The 23,637-nt window shown below is 34.1% G+C and overlaps 1 protein-coding gene across 8 annotated transcripts in view; it reads right to left on the bottom strand.

The window, feature by feature from the left end:
• Window positions 1-11,215: 11,215 nt before the first annotated feature.
• Window positions 11,216-23,637, bottom strand: part of IP3K1 (inositol-trisphosphate 3-kinase-like protein) — a 180,973-nt gene continuing 168,551 nt past the window's right edge. For 7 of the 8 annotated variants that reach the window (XM_074127026.1, XM_074127021.1, XM_074127020.1 and 4 more), the window contains 4 exons: window positions 15,374-15,889; window positions 15,148-15,282; window positions 13,602-13,949; window positions 11,216-12,539 (listed from right to left, as the gene is read on the bottom strand). In XM_074127026.1, the coding sequence (XP_073983127.1) occupies window positions 12,465-12,539; window positions 13,602-13,949; window positions 15,148-15,282; window positions 15,374-15,889 (1,074 nt within the window). In that variant the 3' untranslated portion in view covers window positions 11,216-12,464. Of the gene's footprint in view, window positions 12,540-13,601; window positions 13,950-15,147; window positions 15,283-15,373; window positions 15,890-16,517; window positions 16,845-23,637 lie in introns of those variants that run through there. The other variant, XM_074127023.1, reaches the window with a different exon arrangement.

The following is a 23,637-nucleotide window of genomic DNA, read 5'->3' as shown; positions in this document are numbered from 1 at the left end:
GGACAATGCTAGATTGTGCATGTTGGGTCGATCTATTTTGAAAAACAAGAATTGAAAACCAGTGGAAAAAGTGGAAGTTTTTCCTTAATTTCACTGGAATGCTGCTGTTTCTGCATTTCATAGTTAATATTAAGGACAATGCTAGATTGTGCATGTTGGGTCGATCTATTTTGAAAAACAAGAATTGAAAACCAGTGGAAAAAGTGGAAGTTTTTCCTTAATTTTACTGGAATGCTGCTGTTTCTGCATTTGATAGTTAATATTAAGGACAATGCTAGATTGTGCATGTTGGGTCGATCTATTTTGAAAAACAAGAATTAAAAACCAGTGGAAAAAGTGGAAGTTTTTCCTTAATTTCACTGGAATGCTGCTGTTTCTGCATTTCATAGTTAATATTAAGGACAATGCTAGATTGTGCATGTTGGGTCGATCTATTTTGAAAAACAAGAATTGAAAACCAGTGGAAAAAGTGGAAGTTTTTCCTTAATTTCACTGGAATGCTGCTGTTTCTGCATTTGATAGTTAATATTAAGGACAATGCTAGATTGTGCATGTTGGGTCGATCTATTTTGAAAAACAAGAATTGAAAACCAGTGGAAAAAGTGGAAGTTTTTCCTTAATTTCACTGGAATGCTGCTGTTTCTGCATTTGATAGTTAATATTAAGGACAATGCTAGATTGTGCATGTTGGGTCGATCTATTTTGAGAAACAAGAATTGAAAACCAGTGGAAAAAGTGGAAGTTTTTCCTTAATTTCACTGGAATGCTGCTGTTTCTGCATTTCATAGTTAATATTAAGGACAATGCTAGATTGTGCATGTTGGGTCGATCTATTTTGAAAAACAAGAATTGAAAACCAGTGGAAAAAGTGGAAGTTTTTCCTTAATTTCACTGGAATGCTGCTGTTTCTGCATTTGATAGTTAATATTAAGGACAATGCTAGATTGTGCATGTTGGGTCGATCTATTTTGAAAAACAAGAATTGAAAACCAGTGGAAAAAGTGGAAGTTTTTCCTTAATTTCACTGGAATGCTGCTGTTTCTGCATTTGATAGTTAATATTAAGGACAATGCTTTATTGTGCATGTTGGGTCGATCTATTTTGAAAAACAAGAATTGAAAACCAGTGGAAAAAGTGGAAGTTTTTCCTTAATTTCACTGGAATGCTGCTGTTTCTGCATTTGATAGTTAATATTAAGGACAATGCTAGATTGTGCATGTTGGGTCGATCTATTTTGAGAAACAAGAATTGAAAACCAGTGGAAAAAGTGGAAGTTTTTCCTTAATTTCACTGGAATGCTGCTGTTTCTGCATTTCATAGTTAATATTAAGGACAATGCTAGATTGTGCATGTTGGGTCGATCTATTTTGAAAAACAAGAATTGAAAACCAGTGGAAAAAGTGGAAGTTTTTCCTTAATTTCACTGGAATGCTGCTGTTTCTGCATTTGATAGTTAATATTAAGGACAATGCTAGATTGTGCATGTTGGGTCGATCTATTTTGAAAAACAAGAATTGAAAACCAGTGGAAAAAGTGGAAGTTTTTCCTTAATTTCACTGGAATGCTGCTGTTTCTGCATTTCATAGTTAATATTAAGGACAATGCTAGATTGTGCATGTTGGGTCGATCTATTTTGAAAAACAAGAATTGAAAACCAGTGGAAAAAGTGGAAGTTTTTCCTTAATTTCACTGGAATGCTGCTGTTTCTGCATTTCATAGTTAATATTAAGGACAATGCTAGATTGTGCATGTTGGGTCGATCTATTTTGAAAAACAAGAATTGAAAACCAGTGGAAAAAGTGGAAGTTTTTCCTTAATTTCACTGGAATGCTGCTGTTTCTGCATTTGATAGTTAATATTAAGGACAATGCTAGATTGTGCATGTTGGGTCGATCTATTTTGAAAAACAAGAATTAAAAACCAGTGGAAAAAGTGGAAGTTTTTCCTTAATTTCATTGGAATGCTACTGTTTCTGCTTTTGATAGTTAATATTATGGCTAATGCTAGATTGTGCATGTTGGGTCGATCTATTTTGAAAAACAAGAATTGAAAACCAGTGGAAAAAGTGGAAGTTTTTCCTTAATTTCACTGGAATGCTGCTGTTTCTGCATTTCATAGTTAATATTAAGGACAATGCTAGATTGTGCATGTTGGGTCGATCTATTTTGAAAAACAAGAATTGAAAACCAGTGGAAAAAGTGGAAGTTTTTCCTTAATTTCACTGGAATGCTGCTGTTTCTGCATTTCATAGTTAATATTAAGGACAATGCTAGATTGTGCATGTTGGGTCGATCTATTTTGAAAAACAAGAATTGAAAACCAGTGGAAAAAGTGGAAGTTTTTCCTTAATTTCACTGGAATGCTGCTGTTTCTGCATTTGATAGTTAATATTAAGGACAATGCTAGATTGTGCATGTTGGGTCGATCTATTTTGAAAAACAAGAATTGAAAACCAGTGGAAAAAGTGGAAGTTTTTCCTTAATTTCACTGGAATGCTGCTGTTTCTGCATTTGATAGTTAATATTAAGGACAATGCTAGATTGTGCATGTTGGGTCGATCTATTTTGAAAAACAAGAATTGAAAACCAGTGGAAAAAGTGGAAGTTTTTCCTTAATTTCACTGGAATGCTGCTGTTTCTGCATTTCATAGTTAATATTAAGGACAATGCTAGATTGTGCATGTTGGGTCGATCTATTTTGAAAAACAAGAATTGAAAACCAGTGGAAAAAGTGGAAGTTTTTCCTTAATTTCACTGGAATGCTGCTGTTTCTGCATTTGATAGTTAATATTAAGGACAATGCTAGATTGTGCATGTTGGGTCGATCTATTTTGAAAAACAAGAATTAAAAACCAGTGGAAAAAGTGGAAGTTTTTCCTTAATTTCACTGGAATGCTGCTGTTTCTGCATTTCATAGTTAATATTAAGGACAATGCTAGATTGTGCATGTTGGGTCGATCTATTTTGAAAAACAAGAATTGAAAACCAGTGGAAAAAGTGGAAGTTTTTCCTTAATTTCACTGGAATGCTGCTGTTTCTGCATTTGATAGTTAATATTAAGGACAATGCTAGATTGTGCATGTTGGGTCGATCTATTTTGAAAAACAAGAATTGAAAACCAGTGGAAAAAGTGGAAGTTTTTCCTTAATTTCACTGGAATGCTGCTGTTTCTGCATTTGATAGTTAATATTAAGGACAATGCTAGATTGTGCATGTTGGGTCGATCTATTTTGAGAAACAAGAATTGAAAACCAGTGGAAAAAGTGGAAGTTTTTCCTTAATTTCACTGGAATGCTGCTGTTTCTGCATTTCATAGTTAATATTAAGGACAATGCTAGATTGTGCATGTTGGGTCGATCTATTTTGAAAAACAAGAATTGAAAACCAGTGGAAAAAGTGGAAGTTTTTCCTTAATTTCACTGGAATGCTGCTGTTTCTGCATTTGATAGTTAATATTAAGGACAATGCTAGATTGTGCATGTTGGGTCGATCTATTTTGAAAAACAAGAATTGAAAACCAGTGGAAAAAGTGGAAGTATTTCCTTAATTTCACTGGAATGCTGCTGTTTCTGCATTTGATAGTTAATATTAAGGACAATGCTAGATTGTGCATGTTGGGTCGATCTATTTTGAAAAACAAGAATTGAAAACCAGTGGAAAAAGTGGAAGTTTTTCCTTAATTTCACTGGAATGCTGCTGTTTCTGCATTTCATAGTTAATATTAAGGACAATGCTAGATTGTGCATGTTGGGTCGATCTATTTTGAAAAACAAGAATTGAAAACCAGTGGAAAAAGTGGAAGTTTTTCCTTAATTTCACTGGAATGCTGCTGTTTCTGCATTTGATAGTTAATATTAAGGACAATGCTAGATTGTGCATGTTGGGTCGATCTATTTTGAAAAACAAGAATTAAAAACCAGTGGAAAAAGTGGAAGTTTTTCCTTAATTTCATTGGAATGCTACTGTTTCTGCTTTTGATAGTTAATATTATGGCTAATGCTAGATTGTGCATGTTGGGTCGATCTATTTTGAAAAACAAGAATTGAAAACCAGTGGAAAAAGTGGAAGTTTTTCCTTAATTTCACTGGAATGCTGCTGTTTCTGCATTTGATAGTTAATATTAAGGACAATGCTAGATTGTGCATGTTGGGTCGATCTATTTTGAAAAACAAGAATTGAAAACCAGTGGAAAAAGTGGAAGTTTTTCCTTAATTTCACTGGAATGCTGCTGTTTCTGCATTTCATAGTTAATATTAAGGACAATGCTAGATTGTGCATGTTGGGTCGATCTATTTTGAAAAACAAGAATTGAAAACCAGTGGAAAAAGTGGAAGTTTTTCCTTAATTTCACTGGAATGCTGCTGTTTCTGCATTTCATAGTTAATATTAAGGACAATGCTAGATTGTGCATGTTGGGTCGATCTATTTTGAAAAACAAGAATTGAAAACCAGTGGAAAAAGTGGAAGTTTTTCCTTAATTTCACTGGAATGCTGCTGTTTCTGCATTTCATAGTTAATATTAAGGACAATGCTAGATTGTGCATGTTGGGTCGATCTATTTTGAAAAACAAGAATTGAAAACCAGTGGAAAAAGTGGAAGTTTTTCCTTAATTTCACTGGAATGCTGCTGTTTCTGCATTTCATAGTTAATATTAAGGACAATGCTAGATTGTGCATGTTGGGTCGATCTATTTTGAAAAACAAGAATTAAAAACCAGTGGAAAAAGTGGAAGTTTTTCCTTAATTTCATTGGAATGCTACTGTTTCTGCTTTTGATAGTTAATATTATGGCTAATGCTAGATTGTGCATGTTGGGTCGATCTATTTTGAAAAACAAGAATTGAAAACCAGTGGAAAAAGTGGAAGTTTTTCCTTAATTTCACTGGAATGCTGCTGTTTCTGCATTTGATAGTTAATATTAAGGACAATGCTAGATTGTGCATGTTGGGTCGATCTATTTTGAAAAACAAGAATTGAAAACCAGTGGAAAAAGTGGAAGTTTTTCCTTAATTTCACTGGAATGCTGCTGTTTCTGCATTTGATAGTTAATATTAAGGACAATGCTAGATTGTGCATGTTGGGTCGATCTATTTTGAAAAACAAGAATTGAAAACCAGTGGAAAAAGTGGAAGTTTTTCCTTAATTTCACTGGAATGCTGCTGTTTCTGCATTTGATAGTTAATATTAAGGACAATGCTAGATTGTGCATGTTGGGTCGATCTATTTTGAAAAACAAGAATTGAAAACCAGTGGAAAAAGTGGAAGTTTTTCCTTAATTTCACTGGAATGCTGCTGTTTCTGCATTTGATAGTTAATATTAAGGACAATGCTAGATTGTGCATGTTGGGTCGATCTATTTTGAAAAACAAGAATTGAAAACCAGTGGAAAAAGTGGAAGTTTTTCCTTAATTTCACTGGAATGCTGCTGTTTCTGCATTTGATAGTTAATATTAAGGACAATGCTAGATTGTGCATGTTGGGTCGATCTATTTTGAAAAACAAGAATTGAAAACCAGTGGAAAAAGTGGAAGTTTTTCCTTAATTTCACTGGAATGCTGCTGTTTCTGCATTTCATAGTTAATATTCAGGACAATGCTAGATTGTGCATGTTGGGTCGATCTATTTTGAAAAACAAGAATTGAAAACCAGTGGAAAAAGTGGAAGTTTTTCCTTAATTTCACTGGAATGCTGCTGTTACTGCATTTGATAGTTAATATTTCAACGTTACGCTTTTTCGTGCAGTTTTTGACGATCAACCCTTATACAACTGTCCTACCGGACAGTTTTAATTAAGACCAATGCTAGATTGTGCATGTTGGGTCGATCTATTTTGAAAAACAAGAAGTAAAAACCAGTGGAAAAAGTGGTAGTTTTTCCTTAATTTCACTGGAATGCTGCTGTTTCTGCATTTGATAGTTAATATTAAGGCCAATGGTAGATTGTGCATGTTGGGTCGATCTATTTTGAAAAACAAGAATTGAAAACCAGTGGAAAAAGTGGAAGTTTTTCCTTCATTTCACTGGAATGCTGCTGTTACTGCATTTGATAGTTAATATTTCAACGTTACGCTTTTTCGTGCAGTTTTTGACGATCAACCCTTATACAACTGTCCTACCGGACAGTTTTAATTAAGACCAATGCTAGATTGTGCATGTTGGGTCGATCTATTTTGAAAAACAAGAAGTAAAAACCAGTGGAAAAAGTGGTAGTTTTTCCTTAATTTCACTGGAATGCTGCTGTTTCTGCATTTGATAGTTAATATTAAGGCTAATGCTAGATTGTGCATGTTGGGTCGATCTATTTTGAAAAACAAGAATTGAAAACCAGTGGAAAAAGTGGAAGTTTTTCCTTCATTTCACTGGAATGCTGCTGTTACTGCATTTGATAGTTAATATTTCAACGTTACGCTTTTTCGTGCAGTTTTTGACGATCAACCCTTATACAACTGTCCTACCGGACAGTTTTAATTAAGACCAATGCTAGATTGTGCATGTTGGGTCGATCTATTTTGAAAAACAAGAAGTAAAAACCAGTGGAAAAAGTGGTAGTTTTTCCTTAATTTCACTGGAATGCTGCTGTTTCTGCATTTGATAGTTAATATTAAGGCTAATGCTAGATTGTGCATGTTGGGTCGATCTATTTTGAAAAACAAGAATTGAAAACCAGTGGAAAAAGTGGAAGTTTTTCCTTAATTTCACTGGAATGCTGCTGTTTCTGCATTTGATAGTTAATATTAAGGACAATGCTAGATTGTGCATGTTGGGTCGATCTATTTTGAAAAACAAGAATTGAAAACCAGTGGAAAAAGTGGAAGTTTTTCCTTAATTTCACTGGAATGCTGCTGTTTCTGCATTTGATAGTTAATATTAAGGACAATGCTAGATTGTGCATGTTGGGTCGATCTATTTTGAAAAACAAGAATTGAAAACCAGTGGAAAAAGTGGAAGTTTTTCCTTAATTTCACTGGAATGCTGCTGTTTCTGCATTTCATAGTTAATATTCAGGACAATGCTAGATTGTGCATGTTGGGTCGATCTATTTTGAAAAACAAGAATTGAAAACCAGTGGAAAAAGTGGAAGTTTTTCCTTAATTTCACTGGAATGCTGCTGTTTCTGCATTTGATAGTTAATATTAAGGACAATGCTAGATTGTGCATGTTGGGTCGATCTATTTTGAAAAACAAGAATTGAAAACCAGTGGAAAAAGTGGAAGTTTTTCCTTAATTTCACTGGAATGCTGCTGTTTCTGCATTTCATAGTTAATATTAAGGACAATGCTAGATTGTGCATGTTGGGTCGATCTATTTTGAAAAACAAGAATTGAAAACCAGTGGAAAAAGTGGAAGTTTTTCCTTAATTTCACTGGAATGCTGCTGTTTCTGCATTTCATAGTTAATATTAAGGACAATGCTAGATTGTGCATGTTGGGTCGATCTATTTTGAAAAACAAGAATTGAAAACCAGTGGAAAAAGTGGAAGTTTTTCCTTAATTTCACTGGAATGCTGCTGTTTCTGCATTTCATAGTTAATATTCAGGACAATGCTAGATTGTGCATGTTGGGTCGATCTATTTTGAAAAACAAGAATTGAAAACCAGTGGAAAAAGTGGAAGTTTTTCCTTAATTTCACTGGAATGCTGCTGTTTCTGCATTTGATAGTTAATATTAAGGACAATGCTAGATTGTGCATGTTGGGTCGATCTATTTTGAAAAACAAGAATTGAAAACCAGTGGAAAAAGTGGAAGTTTTTCCTTAATTTCACTGGAATGCTGCTGTTTCTGCATTTCATAGTTAATATTAAGGACAATGCTAGATTGTGCATGTTGGGTCGATCTATTTTGAAAAACAAGAATTGAAAACCAGTGGAAAAAGTGGAAGTTTTTCCTTAATTTCACTGGAATGCTGCTGTTTCTGCATTTGATAGTTAATATTAAGGACAATGCTAGATTGTGCATGTTGGGTCGATCTATTTTGAAAAACAAGAATTGAAAACCAGTGGAAAAAGTGGAAGTTTTTCCTTAATTTCACTGGAATGCTGCTGTTTCTGCATTTCATAGTTAATATTAAGGACAATGCTAGATTGTGCATGTTGGGTCGATCTATTTTGAAAAACAAGAATTGAAAACCAGTGGAAAAAGTGGAAGTTTTTCCTTAATTTCACTGGAATGCTGCTGTTTCTGCATTTCATAGTTAATATTCAGGACAATGCTAGATTGTGCATGTTGGGTCGATCTATTTTGAAAAACAAGAATTGAAAACCAGTGGAAAAAGTGGAAGTTTTTCCTTAATTTCACTGGAATGCTGCTGTTTCTGCATTTGATAGTTAATATTAAGGACAATGCTAGATTGTGCATGTTGGGTCGATCTATTTTGAAAAACAAGAATTGAAAACCAGTGGAAAAAGTGGAAGTTTTTCCTTAATTTCACTGGAATGCTGCTGTTTCTGCATTTCATAGTTAATATTAAGGACAATGCTAGATTGTGCATGTTGGGTCGATCTATTTTGAAAAACAAGAATTGAAAACCAGTGGAAAAAGTGGAAGTTTTTCCTTAATTTCACTGGAATGCTGCTGTTTCTGCATTTGATAGTTAATATTAAGGACAATGCTAGATTGTGCATGTTGGGTCGATCTATTTTGAAAAACAAGAATTGAAAACCAGTGGAAAAAGTGGAAGTTTTTCCTTAATTTCACTGGAATGCTGCTGTTTCTGCATTTGATAGTTAATATTAAGGACAATGCTAGATTGTGCATGTTGGGTCGATCTATTTTGAAAAACAAGAATTGAAAACCAGTGGAAAAAGTGGAAGTTTTTCCTTAATTTCACTGGAATGCTGCTGTTTCTGCATTTGATAGTTAATATTAAGGACAATGCTAGATTGTGCATGTTGGGTCGATCTATTTTGAAAAACAAGAATTGAAAACCAGTGGAAAAAGTGGAAGTTTTTCCTTAATTTCACTGGAATGCTGCTGTTTCTGCATTTGATAGTTAATATTAAGGACAATGCTAGATTGTGCATGTTGGGTCGATCTATTTTGAAAAACAAGAATTGAAAACCAGTGGAAAAAGTGGAAGTTTTTCCTTAATTTCACTGGAATGCTGCTGTTTCTGCATTTGATAGTTAATATTAAGGACAATGCTAGATTGTGCATGTTGGGTCGATCTATTTTGAAAAACAAGAATTGAAAACCAGTGGAAAAAGTGGAAGTTTTTCCTTAATTTCACTGGAATGCTGCTGTTTCTGCATTTCATAGTTAATATTAAGGACAATGCTAGATTGTGCATGTTGGGTCGATCTATTTTGAAAAACAAGAATTGAAAACCAGTGGAAAAAGTGGAAGTTTTTCCTTAATTTCACTGGAATGCTGCTGTTTCTGCATTTCATAGTTAATATTCAGGACAATGCTAGATTGTGCATGTTGGGTCGATCTATTTTGAAAAACAAGAATTGAAAACCAGTGGAAAAAGTGGAAGTTTTTCCTTAATTTCACTGGAATGCTGCTGTTTCTGCATTTGATAGTTAATATTAAGGACAATGCTAGATTGTGCATGTTGGGTCGATCTATTTTGAAAAACAAGAATTGAAAACCAGTGGAAAAAGTGGAAGTTTTTCCTTAATTTCACTGGAATGCTGCTGTTTCTGCATTTCATAGTTAATATTAAGGACAATGCTAGATTGTGCATGTTGGGTCGATCTATTTTGAAAAACAAGAATTGAAAACCAGTGGAAAAAGTGGAAGTTTTTCCTTAATTTCACTGGAATGCTGCTGTTTCTGCATTTCATAGTTAATATTCAGGACAATGCTAGATTGTGCATGTTGGGTCGATCTATTTTGAAAAACAAGAATTGAAAACCAGTGGAAAAAGTGGAAGTTTTTCCTTAATTTCACTGGAATGCTGCTGTTTCTGCATTTGATAGTTAATATTAAGGACAATGCTAGATTGTGCATGTTGGGTCGATCTATTTTGAAAAACAAGAATTGAAAACCAGTGGAAAAAGTGGAAGTTTTTCCTTAATTTCACTGGAATGCTGCTGTTTCTGCATTTGATAGTTAATATTAAGGACAATGCTAGATTGTGCATGTTGGGTCGATCTATTTTGAAAAACAAGAATTGAAAACCAGTGGAAAAAGTGGAAGTTTTTCCTTAATTTCACTGGAATGCTGCTGTTTCTGCATTTCATAGTTAATATTCAGGACAATGCTAGATTGTGCATGTTGGGTCGATCTATTTTGAAAAACAAGAATTGAAAACCAGTGGAAAAAGTGGAAGTTTTTCCTTAATTTCACTGGAATGCTGCTGTTTCTGCATTTGATAGTTAATATTAAGGACAATGCTAGATTGTGCATGTTGGGTCGATCTATTTTGAAAAACAAGAATTGAAAACCAGTGGAAAAAGTGGAAGTTTTTCCTTAATTTCACTGGAATGCTGCTGTTTCTGCATTTCATAGTTAATATTAAGGACAATGCTAGATTGTGCATGTTGGGTCGATCTATTTTGAAAAACAAGAATTGAAAACCAGTGGAAAAAGTGGAAGTTTTTCCTTAATTTCACTGGAATGCTGCTGTTTCTGCATTTCATAGTTAATATTCAGGACAATGCTAGATTGTGCATGTTGGGTCGATCTATTTTGAAAAACAAGAATTGAAAACCAGTGGAAAAAGTGGAAGTTTTTCCTTAATTTCACTGGAATGCTGCTGTTACTGCATTTGATAGTTAATATTTCAACGTTACGCTTTTTCGTGCAGTTTTTGACGATCAACCCTTATACAACTGTCCTACCGGACAGTTTTAATTAAGACCAATGCTAGATTGTGCATGTTGGGTCGATCTATTTTGAAAAACAAGAAGTAAAAACCAGTGGAAAAAGTGGTAGTTTTTCCTTAATTTCACTGGAATGCTGCTGTTTCTGCATTTGATAGTTAATATTAAGGCTAATGCTAGATTGTGCATGTTGGGTCGATCTATTTTGAAAAACAAGAAGTAAAAACCAGTGGAAAAAGTGGAAGTTTTTCCTTAATAACTTAAACATAGTTGTTGATACTTAGTAGTGAGTTGAACTCGATCAAAATTTGTCACCTTCTCGTTGTGAAGCAGAGCCGCCAATTTGACGGCTCTTAAATCTGTAATTATTTTTTACTATTTAAGTAATTATAACTATTTTTCTTTTTATTTTATTTAGCTTGGGGATCAAAACAGAAAATTAAAACAAACATTTAGAAAACATTTTTTATATTTATCTCCAGAATGTTAATTTTTATGTTTTTCTTTAGCACTGTAATATGAAATAGTAGTCTTGGAATACACAATTAAATACATTTAACAAAATGGTTTTGTGTATTTTTTTAAATTGTAAAAAATTTCAAAAAAAATAAACAACTAGTAGAGAAAATGTGCTGAATTTTTGGGGATTATAATTGTTATTTTTATAAGTACACACAAATTATTTTATATATTATATATATTTTCTTTTTATTAGATATTCAAAAGTCTTTTTTAATAATAATTAATATTTTTGTAATCTGATTTTTTTGTTACTGTTTTTTTGACGAGCGGAGGGTAATTTTTTACCTATAAGTTAAATGGACTCATTTTTTTTTCTCGATCAAAAAATGAGTTACGTATAAAAAGGGACATCAATACGCTTGCATATTTAAGTTTAACTGTAAATTTTAAAACTGTAAAAAACTTTTTCAGTTTTTGTCAAAAATATACATTAAAGCTATGTTTGGTATTACAAAAAAAAAAGAAGTATCTATAATATATTATAAGTATATAGTCGAATACGACATTTTTATAGAGGAATATATTGATGTAAGTTGAAAAAAATAAATGTAAAAAAAAAAACAATCGACAGTCTTCATACTAGTGCTTGCTTTTAATATATAATAATAAATAAAGGTATTTCATTACAAAATTAAAAAATAATAATATATCTTTTTTTTCCAGGGAGATTCTCACATTTAAAATAGTTCATATTTTTATTTCTTAAAAAAATAAGGAAAATGGGAGAGATTCCACAAAAGAAAAATAATAACCATGGCACAGAACACTTCTACTTAAGTACAACCACCATTTTTCATTTTTTGTTTTAAAAAAAAAAAATTCAAATTTAAGTACTCCAAATTTGTCCCTTTAACTCAAGAGATAAGCCACGAATGACCAAAAACAAGGAATATTACTGGAAATCTGGGACAGATTCCCGCTATTCTTCTTCTTCTTCTTCTTCTTCTTCTCCTTAGGATGTTTAAACTTTCTTTTGACTAGATCACAAATGTCCATTGTGGAATGTGTGTGTATTGTTGGGTGTTTGTATGTGTGAAGAAGTAAGATGATCTTTTTTTTCCCTTTTTCTTTGCAGCTTTGTATTTTCCTTTTCATTTTGATGGAAGAACAAAAACAAATTTTCATTTCTTGTTCTTTACTGGTCAAAAATCGTCATCATCGTCAATAAAGGTTCCGTGTCAAGATTTTAAAGCCAGAGGTTTGCTAGACGGCACTGTATTCTCTGTTGTTGTTATCTTTACATTTTCCAGCACCTATAAAAAGAAGATAGAACAAAAATTATTGAATGATTCTAGAAATAACGATGCCTGTTATACTGGGAAGAAATCTCTAAACTAATATTTTTCTAAAAAATGAAAGTAAATAAGATGTCAATTGAATAAGATGTGAAATCTATTGATCAATTAACCAATCTTACAAAAAAAAGTGTATTATTGAGAAAGGTTTGATGAAATTTTAATATTCTAGATGATTTTGGCGAATAAATAGATTACCTTCTTCAGGGTATTGTAAAAAATTTTTGAACTGTTCGGTGAGCCTGATATAGGTAGCTACTATAAAGTCTGGGTAGACTACAATGGCTGGGACATTTGCACCGAATGGAGGAGAGACAAGAGAGGTCCCTGGAAAGCTCTATATGGACACCCTGGTGGAAAAATGGCCGAGGGTTTAGGCCTCGACTAGGATGGGTTGACCGACGTGCAGGAAGATTTGGAAGCACTTGGTCAGCAGAGATGGGGAACGTCGGCAAGTGATAGGAGAGAGGTGGAGAGCTGTAGTGGCTGAGGCTCGGGTCCTTCATGGACCGTTGTAGCCCCTTGAGTGAGTGAGTAAGTAAGTAAGGAGTTAAAAGATCTGTTCGGTGAGCCTGGATATAGTAGCCACTATAAAGTCTGGGTAGACTACAATGGCTGGGACATTTGCACCGAATGGAGGAGAGACGAGAGAGGTCCCTGGAAAGCTCTAGATGCGACACCCTGGTGGAAAAATGGCCGAGGGTTTAGGCCTCGACTAGGATGGGTTGACCGACGTGCAGGAAGATTTGGAAGCACTTGGTCAGCAGAGATGGGGAACGTCGGCAAGTGATAGGAGAGAGGTGGAGAGCTGTAGTGGCTGAGGCTCGGGTCCTTCATGGACCGTTGCAGCCCCTTGAGTAAGTAAGTAAGTAATATATTTACCGAAACGTTGGTATGAACAAAGAAATTGGTTTGTGAATTTAAGGACTACACCTCAATATCCCCTTAATAACGGTCGAAAACCAAAACTACCACCTTAATATTAGAATTTAAAAACCTAAAATAAAAAAAAATACTCACTCTAATGAGGTTGTCCAAACCAAACAGGAAACCTTCTTCATGATTGCCAGGCGTCCAAGGACTACGATGATTCAGTATACAACCATCAGGTACTGGTCTAGTCTTGGCGAAATCAATTAGCCAGGCGCCAACTTTTGTATCATCATACAAGATCAATATACTGCTGCCAATCACTTCATGTTTCTTAAAATAATGTGATTGATCCAATTTATAACGTATTTCCTGTAGCCTAGCAACGATTCTCTGTCGTACATCTTCATGGTTGCCCAAGAAAAGTGCCATAGTGTCGGATACGTCGCCAGTATTTTTTACACGTTTTAAGTCGGTCACTGGAGGTGTGCCACGAAACTGTAACAGAAATGCAAGAAAACAGATTATAGAACCGTCCAATGGTTTTAAACAGTATCTAGAAAGAGACATTGTTCTCCGATCAATTTGGTCATTTGCAGGAAACCAACAGAAATGTGCTAAGGCCTACTAGAATGACAAAGAATACTGTGAAATAAATCTTTTAACCGATCTTTCGAATTGAATCCAATGGAGTTCTATAAATGAAAAAATCTATTTTTTTTCAAAACACAGAATTTTGAGGAAAGTTTTTAAACATATTTCGTTTCAAGTGATTTCCGGTTGATGCAGCTCCCGGAAGTTTTTTTTCAATCCAGTCAAACTGGATAGGATAATAATAATAATAACAATAATAACGTTCTAAGGTCTTTCTCTGACCTTACAAAAAAAAGAGTGTATTTTGTGAGAAAACTGCTATTATGTGTGACTGTTTTTTATATCCAATGAAGATAACTTTTAAAAACTATATACAAGAAGATACAAAGAAGATATTACGGATTATAAGCTCAAACCATAGGATTCAATCAAAAATAATTCAGATAAAATTACTAACATGAACAGAAAGCATAAGATAAACTTCGGAATAAGTTTTTTATTTCATCCATTTTGTTCTTGTATATATGTACAATACATACTTGAAAAAAAATATTTTTGGAATTCTTACTGAACAAACGAAAGAAGCGTTAACCAATCTTTGCTAACTACGAGTAAAACCTCATCATCAATAGAAGCAGGTTAAATTATACCTCAATACAAGCAGGTGTTGCTATCTGGTAGCAATTAAAGGAACTAACCGTTTAGTAACTTTATTGTAAAAATTTACACGATTTCTACTTTACTACAATTTTTAAATATACAAATTACTAATTTTTTTCAAACTTCGTACTTTTACTAAATGCTAATTGGTGTCGAATAATATAAGCTTCACTAGTTTTTATCTGAAGTCTTGGCTATGAAACTAAAGAGATGGTAAAAATGTACAATTCGTTCCAATGATACATTAGAGAAAAGTTTATATTTTTTAACTCGCGGACTCTTCAGGAAAATTATTAAAAACACCTAAATTCTTTATTATTCAAGGGATTCACATCGTACGTTACACAGGAATGGCACGTTAGAGGTATAGTCTTTGCTTTAGTACCCATCCGGAGACAATTAGGATAACGTTTTGATAGATATGTATAAAGTTTAAATTTACCTTCATAGCTTCTATTCTAAATCCTAAACTGCATGTAGAGCTTTGCTGTTCTCTAAACTGCATGTACCGCAGCTTAGTGACAGCTTCCACTTGGCGTTCTGCATCCGTTGGAGCACCAGCATCAACTGCTACCATCTGCAAATTGATTAATTTTTAAAATTCGGATATTTTACTTTTGCAGGTGCAAAATGAAAAAAAAAAAATATATATACAAATTTGGACATACCTTTAAATAGAGATCATGTCTTGCAATCGTATTCTGCACTTCAGACTCCAAAAACGTTCTCGTTCCTAATTTCACATCCATCACATGTGGATCTCTGAAGCCGTGCAGTAAATCTTGTAATTCAATGAACGTCTGCCCACCGTAGAGTACTTGACGAAAATACGCCGGTGTAATGTCACGCAGAGCTGGCTCTCCGGCTAAAGCTTCATAAACTGAACGTTCCTCACCACCGCTACACTTTTTCCAGACTGTACCCGGACCGGCTGGCGCAAAAGCATCCGGATGGCCGGACAATTGAAACCAACCACTGTTTGCACTATTTCCGGTATTGGTTGTGGTGGTGGTGGTGGCAGGACATTGATGTGTTCTAAGTAGGACATCACTGGCTGGTGCGCTCAATTCCAGCGCATTCAATGCTAGACACTTTAGCAGTAAACTCTCTTCCGTTTGTTTACGGCATCTTTTATTGTTGGCTGTACAACAGGTAGGTCGCCAGGAGTCTTTTGCACTGCTACCCTGTAATCAAGCAGAAAGAGAGAAAAAAATCAGTTTAGTGACTTGTTTAGAATTGACACAGATTAAAAAGATGGGCTTTTTTTTTTTTATGTCGGCCAGCAGGTCAACATTTACAACTCTTACATCCGGAAAGCAGTAAGGATACTAACTTCCTGCTTATATAATATCATTTTAAACAAAAAAAAAAGCCGGCAAGCATTGGAGGCGCGTGAACGCTTGCGTCACAATAAAATAATAATCCAAGGCCTGTTTGCCCACTCTGTACGCACGTTTACAAAACGTTAAACCAATACTCTCCTCCTACAGTGTAGACAGGAATATAACTGTATTTAAAAAACCATTTGGAGAATAGAATTTATTAAAATATACAAATAATTTTTGTATAACTGTAAAATACTGAACAAACACAAAAAACCTGGTTGTTATTAGCAAAAAAGTAAATATTTAACGAAAACAATATTATCGAAAAAAAGATCGCGTAAAAATTAAAAAACTATGTTACGTAAAATTTAAAAATTAATTAACCCATCCGGAAAAAAATTAAAACAAAACAAACGGAAACTAACTTCTCTGTAAATGATCGCAACACTAAAAAAAAATTTTATAAAGCACAAAATTTGAAACCTACTTTGCCAGTAAGCAGCTTTCTGAATTGTTCAACAGCAGTAGACATGGTAAGTGCATCCAGATGAGGTCTAGAAGGTAATTGTCTAACTGAACCACCAGTGTTCACCATAATTAAATAATTTAAAAAAAATTGTTATTTAAAATAATTAATAATAAAAAATCACAATAACACAAGGAACTTTTATCCAAAATTATACGAGCACGTGAAATTCCTATAGTAAAAATTTTTTCTAAGTGTGGCACAATTTTCTGTTTTTATATATTCTATCTCAATGCCACATTTCACGTCCTCCACGCACGGCTAACACAATACAACTAACCTAACCGCAGGACAAACGTGGACTCTTCACTAGCTTATCCCCACTCCTCTTTACAAAACACTCTTTATCATCACACTAACACTATCTAGCGACTGTATTTGACTTTAACATGAAAACCATAGTGTACACGCTGAATGTACGAGAATTTTAGCAATAAATTATTCGGCTAAATTTCTATTCCAGATTGAATTTATATTTCCACTTTTTCTCGGCTGCAATCATATTATTAACTGGAACTATCCCCTTGAATTCGGGGGGGGGGAAATTAGAAAAATGGACTTTTGTGTTTGTTTACAAAATATCTGGAACAATTGCAGAAAGCAGAAAAATTTTGTAATTCCATTTGGTACCACCAGGTGAACACTGATTATTGTTAGCTATCAATATTTCTCTACTGGAATTAACAGTCGAAAAGTTTTTCTATTATTATTTCTTTTTTTTTTCTTTTTTTAGAGATTTTTCACGAAAATACCTCTGAGAATTTTCATTTAAAACTGTTCTCGATTACGTGGAAATATTTTTCCAGGAAACTTTGAGAGGAAGTGGCGGTACGTAAGGCTTTCCTTCCCAATGCGATCTTCTGACTTACGTATCCTTTATTAAAAAAAAAAAAATTTTAACTTTGCAAGAAAATAGCATCTGTAACTTGTAATTGTATCCGTAACTTTTATACACATCACATTGTGCATGTTAGGATCTATATTTAATCTGCAATGTCGTAAAAATAAAATTACACTTACACACGAGAGATATTAAAACTGTCCGGTAGGACAGTTGTATAAGGGTTGATCGTCAAAAACTGCACGAAAAAGCGCAATGTTGAAAAGCACCCAACTTTGACATTTTTTTTCTCTTTTACTATAAAAGATAAAATTCCCAAATTTTCTTTAAAATAAAGGGCAAACCCTCCTTTATAACAGTAATTTTTTTTGCAACAACCCAGATCTAATAGGTTTCGAGAAAAAAGTTGCCGAAAATGACCAAAAACGGCATTTTCAGAAAATGTTCTTGTTCTTGTTCTTCTTGTTGTTGTTGTTACCTTTTTTTTTGTAAACAACGTAGCGCCTAAACGCGCGAACCGATTTTCATGAATGAGGTGTCATTCGATTCGGAATTTTATGTAGATGTGCCTTTTGGGGGTCTCGACGCTGTACATCGAATGGGAGAGCAGTTAGCCCCCTTTATGTAAGGCCCCCTCCAAAATTATTATTACTAATTACTCTGTAAATCTTGGCTAGTTTTCTTCAATTACTTTGTTAATCTAGTTGTTCACCCCACAATGTTATATATATATATATATACGAGTAGGTTAACAAGTACTCAATTAAAAAGCTACATTAAATTTTAAATTTGAAAATGAATGAATTATAATTACAAGTGTTCTTTATTTGTTACTATCTATGTAATTTGTGCTCACGTAAGACGAATTCAAGACTGAAATTTCGTTTTAACTCCGTAATTCAAATTACTACTGTAAAAGACCAACTCTTACTTTCTCATTTGCTTTTTAATATGCGAGTGAATGTGATGATTATTCAGAATAAAGGTAAATCACAAGAATAATTTGGAATAGAGTTAAAATTAAATGCCTTTTTTTTAATACTAACTATGATGATGAGATTACATCTTTTATTATTGTAACAGAAAAATATTTATGGGTGATAGAAGGTCCAGCACAAGGGTCTGTGACATCTAATACATTCTAAAAAATATGGTACTAGAAGTATAAATGAAATGTTGGGTACTCGCTGATTTGTGCAACTTTTGGGCGTTTAATCAACCATTATACTTAACTTTTTAAACTGCTAAGTTTTTGGTTAAAGAGTTATAAAGGAAATTTTAGGAAATTGTACCTTTCATAGGAAAAACAGGAAGGAAGTTAGGTGGGTTTTCAACATTACGCTTTTCAGGGCACTTTTTGTCTTTACCGGATTAGACACTGCCACTTAAATATATTTTGAAAACTCGCAGTTTATATTAAAAATGACAAAGTTAGAATTTTGAGAATTGTAATAGGAGAGAGAGAAAAAAAAACGTGTTTGTTTATCTTTTCGTAATTTTTAATCGCCCCAAATAAATGACATTTTGAAATTAAAGAAACATTAAAGTCTCTCACTGCGATTGGTGGACTATGAACCAATAATAATTCAAATGCATATTATTTCTTATAACAATATAACAATAATAGAATTTAATGTAATTTACCACAAAATAATATGAGATAATTATATTTTTGCCTTCAGTTATTTGAATCCAGAGTAACACAATAGAAACTTTGTCCCGTAAATGCCAAAAAGTTAATTCACAGCTGATAATTGTTCTATTGGCCAACTTTATTAGAGCCTTATTTATTATTTATTTATATTGTCTTAATCTAATACTTCGTAGAGTACAAGCGGAAAATTTTTAATACCCAATTTTTAATTCAAACAATCGCTATTGTACGTATTTATTACTGAATACAATCGCCTGAATTGTTTCCTATGAACGTGATTCTAACTAATCACAAATAGAAGAAGTATTAATCGTTCAAGGAAAGGAAAACAACAATCGATAAATTCGTGTTAACCAACTAAGATAGGGCAGGTAGGTAAGACAGAAAATTAAGAATATAATTATAACCAAACATTCTCTGGTTAATGTGATATAACGACGCGGAGCCGCCCCATCAATTTACATTTTATCTTTTTTTGGGCACCAAATTGGCGGAAGTTGTGTAGGAGTAATTTTGGGTCAAATTTGTTTGAATAATTATTTATTATCTCTTTACAAGTAACGGAACGGTCTGGTGTTCATGCGAAATTTAAGTTTACACTGTAAATATCCATTTTTTTTTTTTTTTGAGGTCCCCTGAGTCTGAAAAAGAAATTGTTTTAAGGGAAATTGTGTACGTATTGAAATACGTATCTGGAAAGGAAGTAAATTCATCACAGAATATTTTTATGACGTAATCTCAAACTGAACGGATTTCTCGGCCATTTTTACGAGGGTCGTTTGAAAATTCCGTGCAAAAATAAAAACTACTTAATTTTTTAGGGTAAACCTTTTTTATTTTTCAACATAGTCTCCTTTTAGGCTTATACACTTCGTCCAACGCTGCTCTAGTTTGTTGATCCCTTCCGAATAATAGGATTTGTCCAAGTCTGAAAAATAGCCATTCGTTTCTGCAATCACCTCCTCGTTTGAATAAAATCTTTTTCCCGCCAGCCATTTCTTCATATTGGGGAACAAATAGTAGTCCGAGGGAGCCAAGTCTGGAGAATAGGGGGGATGTGAAACGAATTGGAACCCTATTTTCATTAATTTTGCGACCACAACTGCTGAGGTGTGAGCTGGTGCGTTGTCGTGATGGAAAAGGACTTTTTTGTGGGCCAATCATGGGCGTTTTTCTTGCAGCTCGGTTTTCAAACGGTCCAATAACGATGAATAATATGCACCTGTAATAGTTTTACCCTTTTCCAGATAGTCGATGAGGATTATTCCTTGCGAATCCCAAAAGACAGTCGCCATAATCTTTCCGGCCGAAGGAACGGTCTTCGCCTTTTTTGGCGCAGATTCCCCCTTGGTAACCCATTGTTTAGATTGTTCTTTGGTCTCAACAGTGTAATGATGTATCCATGTTTCATCCACAGTGACGAAACGACGCTTAAAGTCCTGCGGATTCTTCTGGAACAGCTGCAAACCGTCCTTACACGATTTCGTTTTTGGTCAAGCGTGAGCAATCGCGGCACCCATCTTGCGGATAGCTTTGTCATGTCCAAATGTTCATGCAAAATATTATGTACCCGTTCATTCGAGATGCCCACAGCACTAGCAATCTCACGCACCTTCCACTCTTCTGTCATCCATCACCATATCATGGATTTTATCAATGATTTCTGGAATAGTAACCTCAACAGGGCGTCCAGAACGTTCAGCGTCACTTGTGCACATATGGCCACTCCGAAAATTTTGAAACCACTTATAAACTGTTCTAATCGAAGGTGCAGAGTCACCATAATGTTTATTAAGCTTCTCTTTAGTCTCCTGAGGCGTTTTGCCTTTCATAAAGTAGTGTTTAATCAACACACGAAATTCTTGTTCGTCCATTTTTTGAAAATCACTCGACTTCCTCGATTCAAATGGATGCCAAACACAAAGAAATAGACCGATCTGGCTGAAACTTGGTGTGTGTTCTTCCAAGAGATGCTACTAACTAAACATAACCTCGATACGCGCCAGTGGTGCTATCTCTCTGACTTTGCACGGACTTTTCAAACGACCCTCGTAAGACAAAATCGGAAATGACTTTGATTTCCTTTAATTTTTTTTTTTTTTTGTACCCTTACAGTAAATATGCACTTGATTTCCAAGATTTTCCTCAGAAAATATTGGAATAAGACTCTACTAAGAGTGGTATTTCCATGTAAATACGGTTCCCATGTCTTTTACCCTATTGCGAAAGATTGAATAGAATTTTGAAATTCCTAGCGAGTAAACGGAAATGAAAATACCTGAGCCAAAAGATCGATCTACTTTACTGAGTGGATTCAACTTTGAAAACCAAAATTTTCGTTTTACTGTAGTCGCTTTTAGAAACTATACAGGGTGTTCATTTTAAGACGGCTCAAATGCATTTCATGCTTAAACGGTTAATCTGAGCAAAGAATGGTAGAGGAAAAATTTGTTGCCCATCAGCTCTAGTTTCAGAATATGGGACTTGATTTTAGATTCCTGCCCTCCATACGCGGCAGACGCGCGACCAAAAGTGAGGGTTCGTAGTTGACCCCCATTTTCATGTGCACAGTTTTAAAGAGTGCAAAAAAGTTATGAAAGAAACCGGAAACTGCAATTCGATATCTTTAAAATTAAAGGTGCTAGGTACATTTCAAAATCTGGTATTTATTAATCATATTTCAATTTTTTAACTTGTTATCAAAGAGAAAGAAGAGCACGTGATGGGTCATTTTTATGTATTTTTTCATCCCCTTTCTACTAAAAATATTGCCAAGGCAGTGAAGCTAGTATTTTTCTTAATATCGGGAAATAAGTCGTTTTCCGGGTGATTTTCCTAAGAAGTTTATAAAGTTAAAAAAAAAAACCATATTGAAATTGCCTTTAGCCTGAGATCACATTTCAAAGTCCGTAACGACGTAAATCTGTGACGTCTGCCTCAGAATCGTAGTAAAGACTTATATAGCAGACTTCTCCCACTTTTTATCTATTTATTTATTTAAATTATTTCAATCGATACTTAAACATGGGATGGTGTTGATTTGTTTATGTTAAAAAGATTCAAAGTACGTCATCGTTTTGTTTATACCCAGAGGAGAGAGAGGTCACTGCCAAAAGGTGCCATTGTACTGAATTTGTACAGCAATTACCATTTCTGGTATTGTTGGTGGGAATATATTGTTGAAAGTATCGAATTTATAGAAAGCAATACAGACCGGAAGTGTGACTGTGAACATCGATTCAATTCAGGCATTGGTAACACTGGTATCGGAAAGCTTTTAAACCTGATTTCCGGTTCAAGCTCTTACAAGATTTAGTTATACGTAGATATGATTAATTAAGGAGGGAAAGTGTTGCAATTTTTATAGATTTAAAGTTTACAACAGAAATATCCATCCATTTTGTGGCCCCTCCCCAAAGTCCAGGAAAATTGGCTTTTACAAATTTTAATCGTGGTAAATATAACTCCAAAACAGGAAATAGCTGAAAGTTGTAAATTTTGAACATTTGTAACCAATAGGAGCCAATAAAAAGCTGAATCAGATTTAGAATCAGAACACCCAACCGGATATACCACTTAATACATCTTAGCTTTGCGGGTCTAGCCTATAACCGCCTAACATACTTTACTATAAATTCCTCATATTAACACATTAAATAAATTGCAAGGCCTATACTAGTACCGCAATACATCTTAGCATTGCTGGTCTAACATCTAACCGCCTAACATACTTTACTATAAATTCCTCATATTAACACATTAAATAAATTGCAAGGCCTATACTAGTACCGCAATACATCTTAGCTTTGCGGGTCTAGCCTATAACCGCCTAACATACTTTACTACAAAATTCCTCATATTAACACATTAAATAAATTGCAAGGCCTATACTAGTACCGCAATACATCTTAGCATTGCTGGTCTAGCCTATAACCGCCTAACATACTTTACTACAAAATTCCTCATATTAACACATTAAATAAATTGCAAGGCCTATACTAGTACCGCAATACATCTTAGCATTGCGGGTCTAGCCTATAACCGCTCGGCTATCGTGGATAATTTGAGGCCATTAGCGCCTGGAGTTTTTTTCCAGTACAATGCTGCCCTCTTTTTTTGTGATGTTTCATCAACTCCAGATGAATAACAATTAATCGCTTGGCAAATTGATTGTTCTGCGACGATAAGCTTCTTTCTAAAAGCACTTTAATTATAGTGACTTTGAAATGGAAGCCTTAATCAAGTAAAAGTTCCAGGTTACGAGAAAAAAACCAAGTAATGCACTTACATCAGAATATTTCCGGACAAAGAGAAATTTGCACGTTACCCCTAAAATCATTATTAACCAACAACGGGAACAAAAAACATGACAATTTCTTGCGTATTTACCGCAGCTAGTCCGGAAGTAGGGCTATATTCATTTCCGGCCATTACTATCAATCTATTGACGTAAGTATTCTCAGAACTGAGGTGCGCTTATAATCGCCATATGGATCACCTGTATTCATTTTATTTTTATTTTTTTCCAACAAATAGATGAATGGATTTTTTTTTCGCAACAATATTTTCCTATTTTCCTTATGGTT

Source organism: Rhodnius prolixus, unplaced genomic scaffold (genome assembly GCF_049639745.1).
Source record: "Rhodnius prolixus isolate KJV_2025 unplaced genomic scaffold, Rpr scaffold_3, whole genome shotgun sequence".
Taxonomy (NCBI): domain Eukaryota; kingdom Metazoa; phylum Arthropoda; class Insecta; order Hemiptera; family Reduviidae; genus Rhodnius; species Rhodnius prolixus.
Note: the sequence above shows the minus strand (reverse complement) of the source record. Positions and strands in the feature narration are given on the sequence as shown.